Source organism: Pseudogymnoascus destructans, assembly GCF_001641265.1.
Source record: "Pseudogymnoascus destructans isolate 20631-21 unplaced genomic scaffold scaffold_4, whole genome shotgun sequence".
Classification (NCBI taxonomy): domain Eukaryota; kingdom Fungi; phylum Ascomycota; class Leotiomycetes; order Thelebolales; family Thelebolaceae; genus Pseudogymnoascus; species Pseudogymnoascus destructans.
The window spans coordinates 1,628,450-1,644,829 of record NW_020167523.1 but is presented as its reverse complement, the minus strand read 5'-3'; the positions used below and the strand labels follow the sequence as shown (position 1 = coordinate 1,644,829).

At 44.3% G+C, this 16,380-nt stretch overlaps 1 protein-coding gene across 1 annotated transcript; it reads left to right on the top strand.

The window, feature by feature from the left end:
• Positions 1 to 780: 780 nt before the first annotated feature.
• VC83_02210 (uncharacterized protein) lies at positions 781 to 2,082 on the top strand. Its single transcript, XM_024465877.1, has 2 exons — positions 781 to 1,082; positions 1,131 to 2,082. Exons 1-2 carry the CDS (start codon positions 923 to 925, stop codon positions 1,784 to 1,786), a joined length of 816 nt encoding a protein of 271 aa, XP_024326811.1. The 5' UTR covers positions 781 to 922; the 3' UTR covers positions 1,787 to 2,082.
• Positions 2,083 to 16,380: the final 14,298 nt, after the last annotated feature.

Genomic DNA, 16,380 nt, shown 5'->3' with positions numbered 1-16,380 from the left:
ATGTGAGAAAATAGGACATAATACCCGTATGTATAAGAGGCGCTAGGAATCAATTACAATTAAATAGGGATTATTATATAAGGTGGTAGTGTAGTAGTTGTAGTAATAGTTAATTTTTGTGTTTTTGCTGCCGACTCGCTTTAGGATGCCGACTCGCTTAGGATGCCGACTCGCTTGGGATACCGACTTGCTTAGGATGCCGACTCGCTTAGGATGCCGACTTGTGAAATACGTTATAGAAAATCACTATTCATATTCATGAATAATTCATGAATTTGAATATTCAAGGTTATGTAATATTTGAATATTTAAATATTCAAGAATATGTTGAATAATTTTGCTAACCCTGCTCGATGGAAATGTTGTATGTATTAATCATCGTGCCGCTTATAATTCGTGCTAGTTATTATAGAAGTTATAACAATCACTAGTTATCCGTGATTAATCAATTTTCGCCAACAAACACCATTAATATTCCTTGCGCTATTTAAACCAGTCGCTCCTCACAGTGTTAACCATATCGAAACAATCCTTAATAATCCTAACCTATATCAAGTCCCTTTTAGACTTTTAGCCAACACGATTATCTTAAGTGAGAGCTTAAATATACGAGTCTTCTGAATGGACAGGAGCGTTGTACCCCACAGTATCTAGTAAGGCTGTACCCTGCAGTCGCGGTTTTTAGCTGCTCTCCCGCTTACCGGGGCACTAACCCCACTTTCCGCTAGTGGCTAGGTTTCAAAAGTCGTCATCGATCACGGTGATACCAATTACGAATCCAAGTGATACAAGTCATACAACCTACATAATACCAACTTCTGCACTTCGCCCTCACCCTCACCCCCGCCCTCTATCCACCTCCCCGATCATCCATCCTCTCGCCAACTGTGAACGAAGAGTCACTGTCAGAGCTATCGGAATCATGGCGTCGGCGACTGGCATTCCACAACTTACACCGGACGAGATTGCGCGCCGCGATCCGGTTCCTACCTTGGGACTCGCAGAGGATGAACCGCTCCTTGGCCGCCGAGGAGCTGCATCACAGCGGGAAGGGAGGGCATTGGGGTGGAATCTGATTCTCGGTATATCTTCCTTGCCATCCGATCCTACATCCACTAACACCCTCCCAGGGACAGCCCTCATATCCCAAGCCGGGATCATCGTCCTCATCGTCCTCATCTTCTCCGCTATCTTCACCCACCAATTTTCCCTCTTCTCTTACCATCCACTCTTCAACATCTCCGCCGTCGCCCTCGTCACCCAAGCCGTCATCATCCTCCAGCCGACCCACACAACCTCCCAAAAGATATCAGGGACTCACGTCCACGCTGCCCTCCTTGGCGTCGCAAGTCTGGCCTTTGCAGCGGCCTTCACGATAATAGAATACAACAAGTTCGACCATGGCGTTAATCACTTCACCTCTGCGCACGGTCGCCTCGGGTTCACGACTTACATCTTGATCCTCCTCCAGGCCCTAATCGGCGTGACACAGTTCTTTGTCCCAGGGCTTTACGGTGGCGTGGAGAAGGCAAAGAGGGTGTATAGATGGCATCGTGCGAGCGGGTATGCACTGCTGCTGCTGATGCTAATTACTGTGGCAGCGGCGGCGCTAACGGAGACTGGAGGGGACGTGTTGGGATTGAAGTTGGGGCTTGTGGGGGGTGCGGCGGCGTTGGTTGCGGTTGGCGTAGCGGCGAGAGTTAGGCCCGGGAAGTTTCGATTTGGAGGAGGGGTATGGGCGAGTCATGAGGTTCAGGATAGTGCTGGGGAGGGGGTGGTGGCATGAGAGTGGCCCATGTGGACAGTGAGTATCTGTGAGCGTGCGTTTGAGTTTCGTTAATGAGCAATGGAAGGAAATATATATGCAGGGTAGTGCCCAATTTAGTTCAGTCCATATATTTTTCTATGAGGCCACTATTCGTTGCATGAGACGAGCCAGAGCGGCATGGAGGCCGGACCACTTCTAATTGGAAGCACATTATGGACCCTACAATCACTCATCCTTCGGTCAGGTCGCCGACTGCGATGGGGGGATCAGGATGAAGTTTCACCCAACGTTAGGTAAGGCTAGTATTATGCGTGGGAAGTTGCCACTCTGCTCTCTTAAGGATCCTAGACGAAAACGTCATCGTCCATCAGCATCACCAACTGCTGCCTATTGTCATATTATAAGTTTATGCAAGGTTATGGTGTCAGAGCTGCTGTTTTGAGCTGGCGCTAGTTGCTGCTTTACGCAGCCCCGTGTTGCAAATGCGGCCCTACACCCGTTAAGGAACTCGTAATCTTGGCTGGTAATCGGGTAATATCCCACAGCCGAGCTAAGTTCTCACTTTTAGGTGCGTAAGGTAACGCTTCATTAGAATATGAGTAACGTACATGTATAACGAACCAGCCAACAAGCGAACCGGCCAAAATTATCTACCCCCGCAACAAAAATTACGATAAACACCATGACACTAGAAATCAATTGAAACTACTCGGAGTCCTCTTCCTCAGACATGTCTATTACAATCTGACAAGTGCGCGCATTGTGTCCAGTCTCTCCACACTTCCCACAGCGGCGTGCACGCATTTCTTCCCTTGGCTTGCGACCACTGCTCGCCCTTATTTCCTGCTCTACTTGCTGCACAACATCCCTCTCATCCTGTAGACCCTGCGCATCCTATTGAGTAAGTGATCCTCCTTGCTGTAGACGTGTTTTTTTAGCCCTCCGGCGCTTGCTTATTACTTCATTTGCCTGTCAGAGGTTCTGGTTCTCTGCCTTTAACAATGCTAATTGATGCATTATTTGCGATGCACCCTTTGTAAACTGGTCGACAGCTGCATAGATTGATGTTGGAGAGCTATTCTGATGATGCGCAATTCGGTTTTTAATGAAGGTAGATTTTGATGAGGCTTCAATTGGGTTATTTGGTGTTTGGGAAACCCAAGGTTGAGCAGTACCCGGGCGGGAGCTTTGAGGTGTTGGTGTCTTTAACTTAAGATCAAGTGCAGATATCACTCTCTCAGGGTCGAATGGAAGAAGCCCTGCTCCTCGGAACCCGCCCTGAATGTTGCTTTCAGTTATTGCAGTGTTAAATGCAGCATGGAAGGCAGGAAAGAAGTCATCCTTAGTAATGTGAATAATATGAGCACGCATCATATCTTCAATTTGCCGACCGTAAGCCTTCTTTAATGGGCCAAAACAGCCAACATCAAGTGGCTGGAGTATATGGGAAGAGTGAGCAGGCATACAAGCGTAATAATGTTGTGTTCCTTGCAGTATTCCTCAAACTCATCTGAGTGGTGGCTCTCATGACCATCAAGGACTAAGAGGCGATAACCACCAAACTCCGGGTCTTTGTATGCTTCTCAAAATGCTGAATCCAATCCATGTCTCTCTCATTTGTAGTCCAGCCATTTTCTGTAACAGCAATTACCCAATCGCCTGGAAATCCACTGTTCTCATACCAAGATGCAAGGTGGTTTTTGCCTGCAACAATGACAAATGGCGGCACTGCCCAACCTTGAGAACTAACACCTTGGATTACTGTAACCCATTCCTGATTGCCAGGCTGTACCTTCTTTGCTTTTGTACGCCCGTCTGAGCTTGTCACAACCATAGCAGTTGAGATAACGCCCATCATAAACCCAGTCTCATCAAAGTTGTAGATATCTGCTTCATTGATGCCATATTTTGCAATTGTGTTGCGTAGAAGCTCAAACCAACAACGGATGACTTCTGGGTCCTCGAACTTAGCCCTCTGGTAGTCGTATTTGCGCTGGAAGCGTGTCCGGAGCTCTACACGCCGCTTAACAAAGTTTGAAGCCCAACACGACCCGACGGGTGTCCGGAGCTCTACACGCCGCTTAACGAAGTTTGAAGCCCAACGCGACCCAACGCGTGGCGCGTCACATGTTGCAAGTAGCCGATTTGCCATATCTTCAACAATAGACAACTGAGGAGGAAATCCTTTTGTAGCTAGGTCGAGTATGTATTGAACAAGGACTAATTCCTCTAGATTTGTCAATTTCTGTGAGTTGGCTTGGATATCGCGTCGTGAAGGTATGCCTAGTAATCGACGACCTAGCTTACGGTGGTCTACAGAAAAGGTCCTAGCTACAGCTCGAAGGCGTAACTTTGCGTCACTTTGTAGAGCTTGGATAGCTAGCAGTAATTGCCTTTCATCGTTTTTTGGCAGCATGTTTTGTTGTGGAGGAATTTAACATTTAGTTGGGGGTTATTGTCACCGCATCATTTTGGCCGGTTCGCTTGTTTGGCCGGTTCGCTATACATGTACGTTAATTACAGTATACTATAGTAGGCAGTAATAGACAGTAGGAATAGACTAGATTAAAGAGCTTCCTGTAATGATGTACGGTTATGCTCGCGCTACATCCCACTAAGCCAAAAAGACTACAATATTCCAGCTCGCCCAGAATACGCATAACACGCTATATATACTATAATGGTTACACTCTAGCACCCCGTTACAATTACCCCTCCTTCTAGTCTGTGACGTCCTGGCATGCTGTGCTCTTGTTAAGGTTTCCTAGTGCAATAGTCAGGCTCCCTAATTGGCGCTTGGTGTAAGCAGATTGCCTTAAAACTCTAACGCATTAGGTTTTAGGCCCAAACCCTTCTGTTACTTAGGGCGTTTAGGTAGGCCCTCCAAATGATATTAGAGCGCTATTAACAACAAGTTTATGCTCGAATGTCATACTGACATTCGTTGCACTCAGTTTGCTATCAAACTCAAGAGCAAACTTAGAAATCTCCTCCTCAAACCTACAAGTCACCATACATATCTTGGCTTATCACACCAACAACAAGAGCAATACTACTCAACGATTGCTGCAAACTCTTCTACTACATCTGTTTATGCTACATACATCACGGCATATCATTTGGACACTCATTGAACAAGTTATTAAGAAAATCTCCTCCTTAAGGGGGTGGGCCAATACTACCAACTAGATACCTAGGAACATGAACGATAGCTCTAAAGCTTCTACAACCCTCTATGATTCATTACACATCATCGCTCCTTAGTTACCCACAATATTGGTTAAGTTATGACATAATTTGTCTATAGGGGTACTCTGACCTTGGACCTCCTTTTCACTTCCTATAGGCTAGAAACCCAAGAGATGGTTCTATGGGATTCTCTTATGTTTACTACATGATTAGCAAGCTAGTTGTGGGTCGCACTTGATTTCTAATACAGTTACCAAGCCTAGTTAGTCATAGAAAGTCTTGGAAAATGAGAGAACTACACTCCTTTAGCATAAATAAGATTGCCCTTTCCTTAAGAAAGGGCAAGCAGACAATACGGAAAATCGACTAGCACATACTTCTATGTCTTTTCCAAGCTTCCAAGCATTGATCTTGTTATTCTTTGTTTCTGAAAAGTCAGTGAGGTGCTAACCTCTGACTTACCCCTGAGTTCTCAGACTCAACATTTGTTACAACTTGTCTAAACGACTTCACTACATTATACACCTGATTTCTGCATTGTGGAATTTGATTGATTCGCATTTGATAGAGACTATCCTTACCCATCCGTGACTTCTTTTTGCAAATGTCCGATGCAAGATGTGTTGCCATAGACTTTGGGCCAGCAGACTTGATTGCAGGATGCGTAAGGGCCTTCGAACAATAAGTACAAATGACACATGGTTCTCCAGAAAGCTGGTCTGCTCCTTGGTGATAACTTCTCCAGTATTGAGAACTCCGGTTCGTTGAATCCCATGCAATCTTCGTAAGGAGTTTTGTAGTATGATCTGAGTGTTGTTCATACCATCGTGATAGCTTCCACCACTCAATGAATACATCGTGTGTATCCTTAGTCCATTTGATGAATTGGTTTAATTTGCCAATATATTCAAGGCCTGCAGGGACTTGATTTAACGAGGATAGTCATTGAGAAGATGGAAAAGAGTCTGAGAATACATCTGCAATAGGATTGTCTTAGATGAAGTCGGACGGGAATATTGGCTCTCTGCAACTATATAGTGCAAAATCTATGCCACAAGTCTGGATGGAAGAGCCCTATGCTTAGGAATGGTATAACTCAGTCAGATTATCTACAATATTAGGCATCCCTTGATGTATAGGCTGACCAAGTGTAGATGATAGTATTATGGCAGTAATAATCTAAGGGTCCAGGGTTAGCACAAATAATCATAATAATCATGACTATTCGAATAGTCAAATATTACATAAGCATGATTATTCATAATCATGAATATTCATGGTTAACGTGGTTGTACACCGAGTCGTGAATGTCACCGAGTCGTGAAACTTTTTTATACCCACCACTGTAAGGTATAATTAAACAACCACAACATGTATTAAAACTAAAACTATTCAGAATCTGATGAGCTAAGTACTTCTATGACCTCCTGACAAGTTCGTGCATTATGGCCAGCCCCCCCGCAAGTGCCACAATGTCGTACACCTGGTTGCCCCTCATTCCTACCAACCCCTCCAGAGCGCTTCTCGCGATTTATTTGCTCCGTAACTGCCCTTTGGGACAAATCATCATGTGCATCCCCTACAGAAAGTGCACACCCTTGACGGACACGAGACTTTTTAGCCCTCCAGCGTTTGCTAAGAGCTTCGTTTGCTGCTCGAAGGGTGCGGACTTCAGCTGACAATAAAGTCATTTCATGTGCCAAAATCTCTGTCCCTTTAGCTAATGCAGTAACAGTAGCAAAAATGGGGGTTGGCGAGCTTCCTTGGTGCCGTGCAATGCGATTTTTAACTAGAGTAGTCTGTGAGAGAGCATCTATTGGGTTGCGAGGCGTTTGAGAAACCCAAGGATCAGCGTCTATAGAGGGGGGTCCTGTAGGTGTAGGAGTCCGCAACTTGACGTCTAGCTTTGAAATGATTACTTGCGGATCAAAGGGCACTAAACCAGCTCCGCGAAATCCAGCTTTGGCGTTTTGAGTTGTTATTGACTGGTTATAAGCTGCGTGGAAAGCTATAAAAAACTCAACCTTTGTAATATGGTTTATATGAGCCTTAATAAAGGTCTCAATTTGACGCCCATACATGCGTTTAAGAACACTAAAGCACCCAACATCAAGTGGCTGAGTTAGGTGAGACGAGTGAGGAGGTAGACAGAGAGTTATGATGTTGTTTGCTTTGCAATATTCCTGAAACGCAGCTGATTCGTGACTTTCATGCCCGTCTAAAACCAACATCCGATATGGTCCTTTTGCATGACTGCAAGTATGTTTATCGAAATGATGAAGCCATTCTAGACCTGTCTCGTTGTTGGTCCATCCATTGCTTGTTGGTTTAATTACCCAATTGTGAGGAAGGCCGCCTTCAGTATACCAACTTGAAAGGTGACATTTCCCTTGAACTACTAAAAACGGAGGGATACTCCCGCCTTCAGCATTCACACAAACAATTGCTGTAGCCCATTCCCGATTGCCAGGCTAAACTGCCTTGCCTCTGCCACATCGATCGGCGCGCGTAACAACTAAAGCTGAGCTAATAACGCCCATCATGAAGCCCGTCTCGTCAAAGTTGTAGAAATCGCAGTCTTGGATGCCGTACTTTGCTCTCATGTTCTGCACAAGTTGAAACCACGCTCCAATAAGCTCAGGATCTTCGCACAAGGCTCTTTGAAAGTCATAAACGCGATTAAAACGCGTCTTTAACTCAGGGCGGCGTTGTATAAATCGATATGCCCACCGCGTCCCAACGTGCTTTCCCCCACGCGATTCAAGGATATAATTTGCCATATCCTCCACACTAGCAGGCCGAGGTGCAAATCCTCTTGCATCCATATCCAATATATTTCGAATAATCACTTCCTCTTCTAGCTCAGTCAATTTATGACTATTGGCTTTGGTTTCGCGTCGAGAAGGTCGGCCGGCCATTCTATCAGTAAGCGTAGAATAAGGCACTTTATATAGTATTGATGCAGACCTGCGATTAAGCGATTTACATGTTTGAAGAGCCTCAATAGCTAGAATGATTCGCGCTTCTTGGGTTTGGATTTCCATTGGTAGTTGTGGAGGAAACGCGTGTTGAAGTTCGTAGGTAGCTAAGTAGGGAAAAGTTCACGACTCGGTGACATTCACGACTCGGTGTACAACCACGTTATGAGTTTTTGATAATCATGAATATTCATGATTATCACATGATGTTAGAATCACGTGGCCTAAGTAATTATCTAGTATAGTAGAAAAGGAAACCAAATATATATTAATCTATCTAAATACTTCTTAAAGTATTAATTTAGCTATAAATTCCTCTTCTAGATCCTCTTCTTCTTCCTTTATAAAATCCCAACTCTTTAAACAAGCTATTACTCTAAAATTGTCTTTAGAAAGCCTATTTCTAATCTTTGAAATAATAAGGCTACCTATACTAAAAAAGCTCTCTATAGGAGCACTAGTAGCAGGGATTTGTAAATAGCGCCTAGCTATAGTAGCTAGAATTGGAAATTGAGATTGATTTATTTTCCAATAGTCTAAAAGATTAATCTATATAATATTAGTAAGTTAATTATTAAAGAGGGTTAACAGCTTACCTTATAATGAGAAATAGGTTCTTGGAAATAGATAGAAGTTTCTGTTTCAAAGTCATCTTCTATAGTTTGAGAATATAATGATCTTTCAAAGTCATCGTTATCTTCTTCATTCTCTTGTTGCTGTTGTTGTTGTTGTTGTTGTTGTTGTTGTGTTAGAGGTAATTCGTTATTAAATTCCACTCTTAATACTCTATTAACATAACGTGCATGTATAACGACAGTGCCAAACAAGCGAAAGTGCCAAAATATCGCGACTACCCCATAAGAATTGCGATAAATCCACCACAACAATATAAATTAATTAAAACTACTCGGAGTCCTCTTCCTCAGACCTGTCTATTAGAATCTGACAAGTGCGCGCATTGTGTCCAGTCTCACCACACTTGCCACAGCGACGTGCATGGGTTTCTTCCCTTGGCTTCCGACCACTAGTTGCCCTTATTTCTTGCTCTACTTGCTGCACAATGTCCCTCTCGTCCTGTAGCTCCTGTGCTACCTGTTGACTAAGTGATCCTCCTTGCTGTAGTCGTGTTTTTTTAGCTCTCCGGCGCTTGCTTAGCACTTCATTTGCCTGTCGCAGGTTTTGGTTCTCTGCTTTTAACAATGCTAATTGATGCATTATTTGCAATGCACCCTTTGTAAACTGGTGAACAGCTGCATAGATTGAGGTTGGAGAGCTATTTTGATGATGCGCAATTCGGTTTTTAATGAAAGTAGACTGTGATACAGCTTCAGTTGGGTTATTTGGTGTCTGAGAAACCCATGGTTGAGCGGTGTTTGGGCGAGAGGTTGGAGGTGTTGGCGTCTTAAACCTAAGGTCAAGTGTAGATATTACACTCTCAGGGCTAAATGGAAGAAGCCCAGCACCTCGGAACCCTCCCTGAATATTGCTTTCTGTCATTGCAATGTTAAATGCAGCGTGGAAGGCAGGAAAGAAGTCATCCTTAGTAATGTGAATAATATGAGCCCGCATCATACCTTCAATTTGCTGACCGTAAGCTCTCTTTAATGGGCTAAAACAGCCAACATCAAGTGGTTGGAGTATATGGGAAGAGTGAGCAGGCATACAAAGCGTAATAATGTTGTGTTCTTTGCAGTACTCCTCAAACTTGTCTGAGTGGTGGCTCTCATGACCATCAAGGACTAACAAGCGATAACCACCAACACTCCGGGGCTTTGTGTGCTTCTCAAAATGCTGAATCCAATCCATACCTCTCTCGTTTGTAGTCCAGCCATTTGCAGTAACAGCGATTACCCAATCTGCTGGAAATCCGCTATTCTCATACCAAGATGCAAGGTGGTTTTTACCTGCCACAATGACAAATGGCGGCACTGCCCAACCTTGAGAACTAATGCCTTGGATTACTGTAACCCATTCCCGATTGCCAGGCTGCACCTTTTTTGCCTTTGCCCGCCCATCTGAGCTCGTTACTACCGTTGCGCTTGAGATGACGCCCATCATAAACCCAGTCTCATCAAAGTTGTAGATATCTGCATTGTTGATGCCATACTTTAGAATTGTGTTCCATACAAGCTCAAACCAGCCACGAATAACTTCTGGATCTTCGCACTTAGCCCTCTGGTAGTCGTATTTTCGCTGGAAGCGTGTCCGGAGCTCTACATGGCGCTTAACAAAGTTTGAAGCCCAACGTGGCCCGACACGTGGCGCGTCGCGTGTTGCAAGTAGTCGATTTGCCATATCTTCAACAATAGACAACTGAGGAGGGAACCCTTTAGCAGCTAAGTCAAGTATATACTGAACAAGAACTGATTCCTCTAGGTTACTTAATTTCCGTAAGTTGGCTTGGATATCGCGTCGTGAAGGTACGCCTTGTAAACGGTGACGTAGCTTGCGGTGGTCTACGGAATAGATCCTAGCTGCAACTCGAAGGTGCAAATTTGGGTCGCTTTGAATAGCTTGGATAGCTAGCACTAATTTGCTTTCATCATTTTTATGGCGCATGTTTTGTTGTGGAGGAATTTAACATTTAGTTGGGGGGGGTGGTCACCGCATGATTTTGGCACTTTCGCTTGTTTGGCACTTTCGTTATACATGCACGTTATAATAAGCAGAAGACCACCTAGTAGCATTATCTATAAATGTTAGTATTATTATATAACTAAATAAGGATATAGATATTAGCTTACCTAGTTGTATTTTTTTAGGCCCTTGTATATCTTTAGTATGCCTTGCTAATATTTAAGGCTATTAATAATCTTCCTCATTTTAAGCAATGGTGATAAATTAGATAAATCTATTAAAGTTCGTATATATAAATATTAAGGGGATAACGTACATGTATAACGAACCGGCCAAACAAGCGAACCGGCCAAAATATCGCGACCACAATACCCCCCAACTAAATGCTAAATTACTCAACAACAAAACATGCCCCAGAAAAATGATGAAAGCCAGTTGATTCTAGCTATCCAAGCTATACAAAGCGACCCAAAGTTACGTCCTCGAGTTGCTGCTAAGATCTATTCTGTTGACCACCGCAAGCTAGGCCGTCGTTTATTAGGCATACCTTCACGACGCGATATTCAAGCCAACTTACAGAAATTAACTAACTTAGAGGAATCAGTCCTTGTTCAATATATACTCGACCTAGCTACCAAAGGGTTTCCTCCTCAGTTGTCTATTGTTGCAGATATGGCAAATCGACTACTTGAAACACGCGACGCGCCACGCGTTGGGTCGCGTTGGGCTTCAAACTTTGTTAAGCGGCGTGTAGAGCTCCGGACACGCTTCCAGCGCAAATACGACTACCAGAGGGCTAAGTGTGAAGATCTAGAACTTATACATGGCTGGTTTGAGCTTGTGCGTAACACAATTGCGAAATATGGTATCCATGAAGCAGATATCTACAACTTTGATGAGACTGGGTTTATGATGGGTGTTATCTCAACTGCTACTGTTGTAACAAGCTCAGACGGGCGGGCAAAAACAAAGAAGGTACAGCCTGGCAATCGGGAATGGGTTACAGTAATCCAAGGCGTTAGTTCTCAGGGTTGGGCAGTGCCGCCATTCGTCATTGTTGCAGGCAAAAACCACCTTGCATCTTGGTATGAGAATAGTGGATTTCCAAGCGATTGGGTAATTGCTGTTACTGAAAATGGCTGGACTACAAACGAGAGAGGTATGGATTGGATTCAGCATTTTGAGAAGCACACAAAGCCCCGGAGTGTTGGTGGTTATCGCTTGTTAGTCCTTGATGGTCATGAGAGCCACCACTCAGACAAGTTTGAGGAGTACTGCAAAGAACACAACATTATTACGCTTTGTATGCCTGCTCACTCTTCCCATATACTCCAACAACTTGATGTTGGCTGTTTTAGCCCATTAAAAAGGGCTTATGGTCGGCAAATTGAAGATATGATGCGGGCTCATATTTCTCATATTACTAAGGATGACTTCTTTCCTGCCTTCTATGCTGCATTTAACATTGCAATGACAGAAAGCAACATTCAAGGAGGCTTCCGGGGTGCTGGACTTCTCCCATTCGACCCTGAGAGTGTGATCTCTACACTTGATCTTAAGTTAAAGACACCAACGCCTCCAAGCTCCCGCCCGGGTACTGCTCAACCTTGGGTTTCCCAAACACCAAACAACCCAATTGAAGCCTCATCACAGTCTACCTTCATTAAAAACCGAATTGCGCATCATCAAAATAGCTCTCCAACCTCAATCTATACAGCTGTTGACCAGTTTACAAAGGGTACATCGCAAATAATGCATCAATTAGCATTGTTGAAGGCGGAGAATCAAAACCTGCGACAGGCAAATGAAGTGCTAAGCAAGCGCCGGAGAGCTAAAAAAACACGATTACAGCAAGGAGGATCACTTAGTCAACAAGTAGCACAGGAGCTACAGGACGAGAGGGATGTTGTACAGCAAGTGGAGCAAGAAATAAGGGCGAGTAGTGGTCGGAAGCCAAGGGAAGAAACCCGCGCACGTCGCTGTAGCAAGTGTGGTGGGACTGGACATAATGCGCGCACTTGTCAGATTGTAATAGACACATCTGAGGAAGAGGACTCCGAGTAGTTTCAATTGATTTCTAGTGTTGTGGTGGATTTATCGCAATTCCTGTATTGTGGTCGCGATATTTTGGCCGGTTCGCTTGTTTGGCCGGTTCGTTATACATGTACGTTATATAAACTTACTAATATCATTATCTTGCTCTATTAATATTTGCTCTTCTATTTCTGTTGGAATAGATATATTTTCATCCTTTAATAAATTTAATAATATATCTTGTACTGCTATGTTAATAACATGAGCAATACAAGGTATATTAACGTACATGTATAACGAGTCGGCCACCCAAGCGAGTCAGCCACTTTCCACCATTCCCACCACCTTTTACTTTGCAACTATTTCCCTCTACCTACAAAAATGGAATCTACTTCAAACGAAAGCCGTATAATCCTAGCAATTGAAGCTCTTAAAAATGACCCTAAACTTACCGAACGAGCTGCAGCAGGTATCTATAAGGTTCCCCGGGCGACTTTGGCTGACCGACGCGCTGGAAAACTATCAAGACGCGATATAACTGCAAATGGGAGGAAGTTAACCAATACTGAAGAGAGTGTGCTTCTTGATCATATTATTGATCTAATTGAGCGAGGATTTCTGCCCCGGCTCGAAGATATACAAGATATGGCCAATCGCCTCCTTGGGGTACGCGACGCAACGCGTGTTGGCTCACAATGGGCAGGGAACTTCGTACGACGCCAACCAGCCCTTAATATGCGTTTTCGACGTCAAATTGACTACCAGAGGGCCCTAGCTGAAGATCCTAAGATTATACAAGCTTGGTTTGCACTTGTACAGAATACAATTTCAAAATATGGTATTGTCAACTCAGACATCTACAACTTTGATGAGACTGGGTTTTTGATGGGAATGCTCTTGCATGCCAAGGTTGTAACAACCTCTGATCGACGGGACAGACCTCGTACAAAGCGGCCTGGCAATCGGGAATGGGTTTCTGTAATCCAGGGTGTATGTGCAGATGGCTGGGCAATGTCGCCATATATCATTGTTAAGGGCAAATATCACCTCCTCTCCTGGTATACCAATGGCCAATTCCCACCAACCTGGTGGATCCATCTGAGCGAAAATGGCTGCACTACAAACGCTATAGGCCTAGATTGGTTGAATCACTTTGAGGGATGTACTAAGCCTCGTACAACTGGTGGATATAGACTTCTAATCCTTGACGGCCACAACAGCCACCGGGCTAATGAATTTGACGATTTCTGCAAGCTTAACAATATTATACCGCTTTGCATGCCTCCCCATTCATCGCATATCCTCCAGCCTCTCGATGTAGGCTGTTTTAGCCCTTTAAAAGCTTCGTATAGCAAGGCAATTGAGCAGATGATGCGGAGGCATATAACTCACATTACTAAAGACGACTTCTTTCCTGCCTTCCAGCAGGCCTTTTTTGCTTCAATGGGAGAAGAGAATGTACGAGCTGGCTTCTGAGCAACTGGCCTTGTTCCATACGACCCTGAAACAGTAATTTCTTAGCTGGATTTAAGCCTAGAACGCCTACACCGTCAAACTCTCAGCCAGGAACCGCTACCTCCTGGGGTCTAAAAACGCCAACTACAGCAATTGAGGCTGTACAAAGCTCTACTACCTTGAAATCTAGGATTGCTAGGCATCAGGGTAGCTCTCCAACCCATTTATATAACGTAGTTGACGCCCAGGCTAAAGGTATCTCAATGCTAGCACACAGACTAGTCCTTCTTGAAGCTGAGAACCAGGAGCTTTGTACAGCAAATGAGCTACTAAGCAAACGCTGGAGGGCTAAAAAAAGCTGCCTACAGCTTGGAGGTTCGCTTTCAGCACCTGAAGCTAATGCAATACGGCTAGAAAAGGGTATAGTTGATGCTAGGAGAGAAAATACACGTAGGGAGGGTAGTTCTACAGAGCGGACTCAGCTACGTACTTGGCGTTGTGGCAACTTGTCATACTGACATTCGTTGCACTCAGTTTGCTATCATACTCAAGAGCAAACTTGGAAATCTCCTCCTCAAACCTACAAGTCACTATATATATTTTGGCTTATCACACCAACAACAAGAGCAATACTACTCAATGATTGCTACAACCATCTATGATTCATTACACGTCATCGCTACTTAGTTACTGGGCCGATATTACCACATAGCATATCTCTACAACCCTCTATGATTCATTACATGACATCACTCATACTACCACATGACATATCTCTACCAACTAGAGGCCTAGGAGCATGAACGATAGCTCTAAAAGCTCCTACGAACCTCTATGATTCATTACATGTCATGGCTCTTTAGTTACCCACAAGATTGGTTAAGTTATGACATAATTTGTCTATAGGGGTACTCTGACCTTGGACCTCCTTTTACTTCCTATAGGCTAGGAACCTAGGAGATGGTTCTATGGGAATCTCTTACATCGACTACAGTTACCAAGCCTGGTAAGTCATGGAAAGTCATGGAAAATGAGAGAACTACACTCCTTTAGCATAAATAGGATTGCCCTTTCCTTAAGAAAGGGCAAGCAGACAATACAGTAAATTGACTATCACATACTTCCACGTCTTTTCCAAGCTTCCAAGCATTCATCTTGTTACTCCTTGTTTCTGAAAAGTCAGTGAGGTGTTAACCTCTGACTTACCCCTGAGTTCCCAGACTCAACATTTGTTGCAACTTGTCTGAACCACTTCACTACATCACACACCTGATTGCTGCATTGTGGAATAGTCTAAGCTATGACCCTTTGGCTCTTTTTCCTAAGACAGCCGTGCCTGGATGTATGCCTCCATCCATTTATACTTCTGTATGCGCGCAAGTTGCACTTGGTTGAGTGGGGAGAGCGCTGCTGTCAGATGCTCTTTTAGCGGCCCGAATATTGCAACATCCAGTGGTTGTAGTAAGTGCGATGTATGAGGGGGAAGTATCACTAATACAATATGGTTCTGCATGCAATGCGCAATGAAACTCCTGCTAATGTGTGAGTTGTGGCCATCACATATAAGAAGCCGGTGCTGACCATCTGCTTTTGCACGTGTTGTTGGCTCGAAGATGCATTTTAACCACTCCAACCCATGGAGGTTGCTTGTCCAGCCTTTCGTATTCGCAGAGAAGAACCACTGATCGATGACTGCGGGCGGAATCCATGATTGGAGAACGTTCTTGCCCTTAAAGATCCCGAGGGGTGGGAGGATGGTTCCGTCTGCGCAGATGCACTCGACCATCGAAACCCATTCCTGACGGCCAGGATGCACTTGATGCTTCGTACGAAGTGTTGAATCAAGGATAATTCAAGTAGATTCCATTGTCCCAATCGAAAATCTGGATTCATCCATGTTATACGTGTTCTCTTGCATGATTCCAAACTCTTGAACCACCTTGGTGTACGTGTTAAACCATGCCATAAGCACTGGTTTTGTTGCACCGTCCATGCGTACAGTTTCGATCCGTAGCCCAATAGCGACCTGTAGATGGGGATGTCGTTGTATGAATCGTGGTACCCAGTCACGACCGAGGGAAAATCGTGGTTGGGGTAGAAGTAAGTTTGGCGTTGCGTCGTCAAAATTGAGTGACTGGTGCGACCAGAGTTCTTCAGCTATTTCCTTCAACAACCGATGCCCTGGAGAATAGCCGCTGATTGCTAGGTTTTTAATCCACTTTAGAAGTATCTGTTCTTGCACGCCTAATAAATTCTGCTGTTTCTGGCGGGCTTGGGAGCGTGTCAAACCTCCATTGACGTGTCGCGTCACTGAACTCTTCGGCAGCCCCAGCACTTTCTCAGCGTGATATGCACTCTTATACTTCTTAGATTGGATGT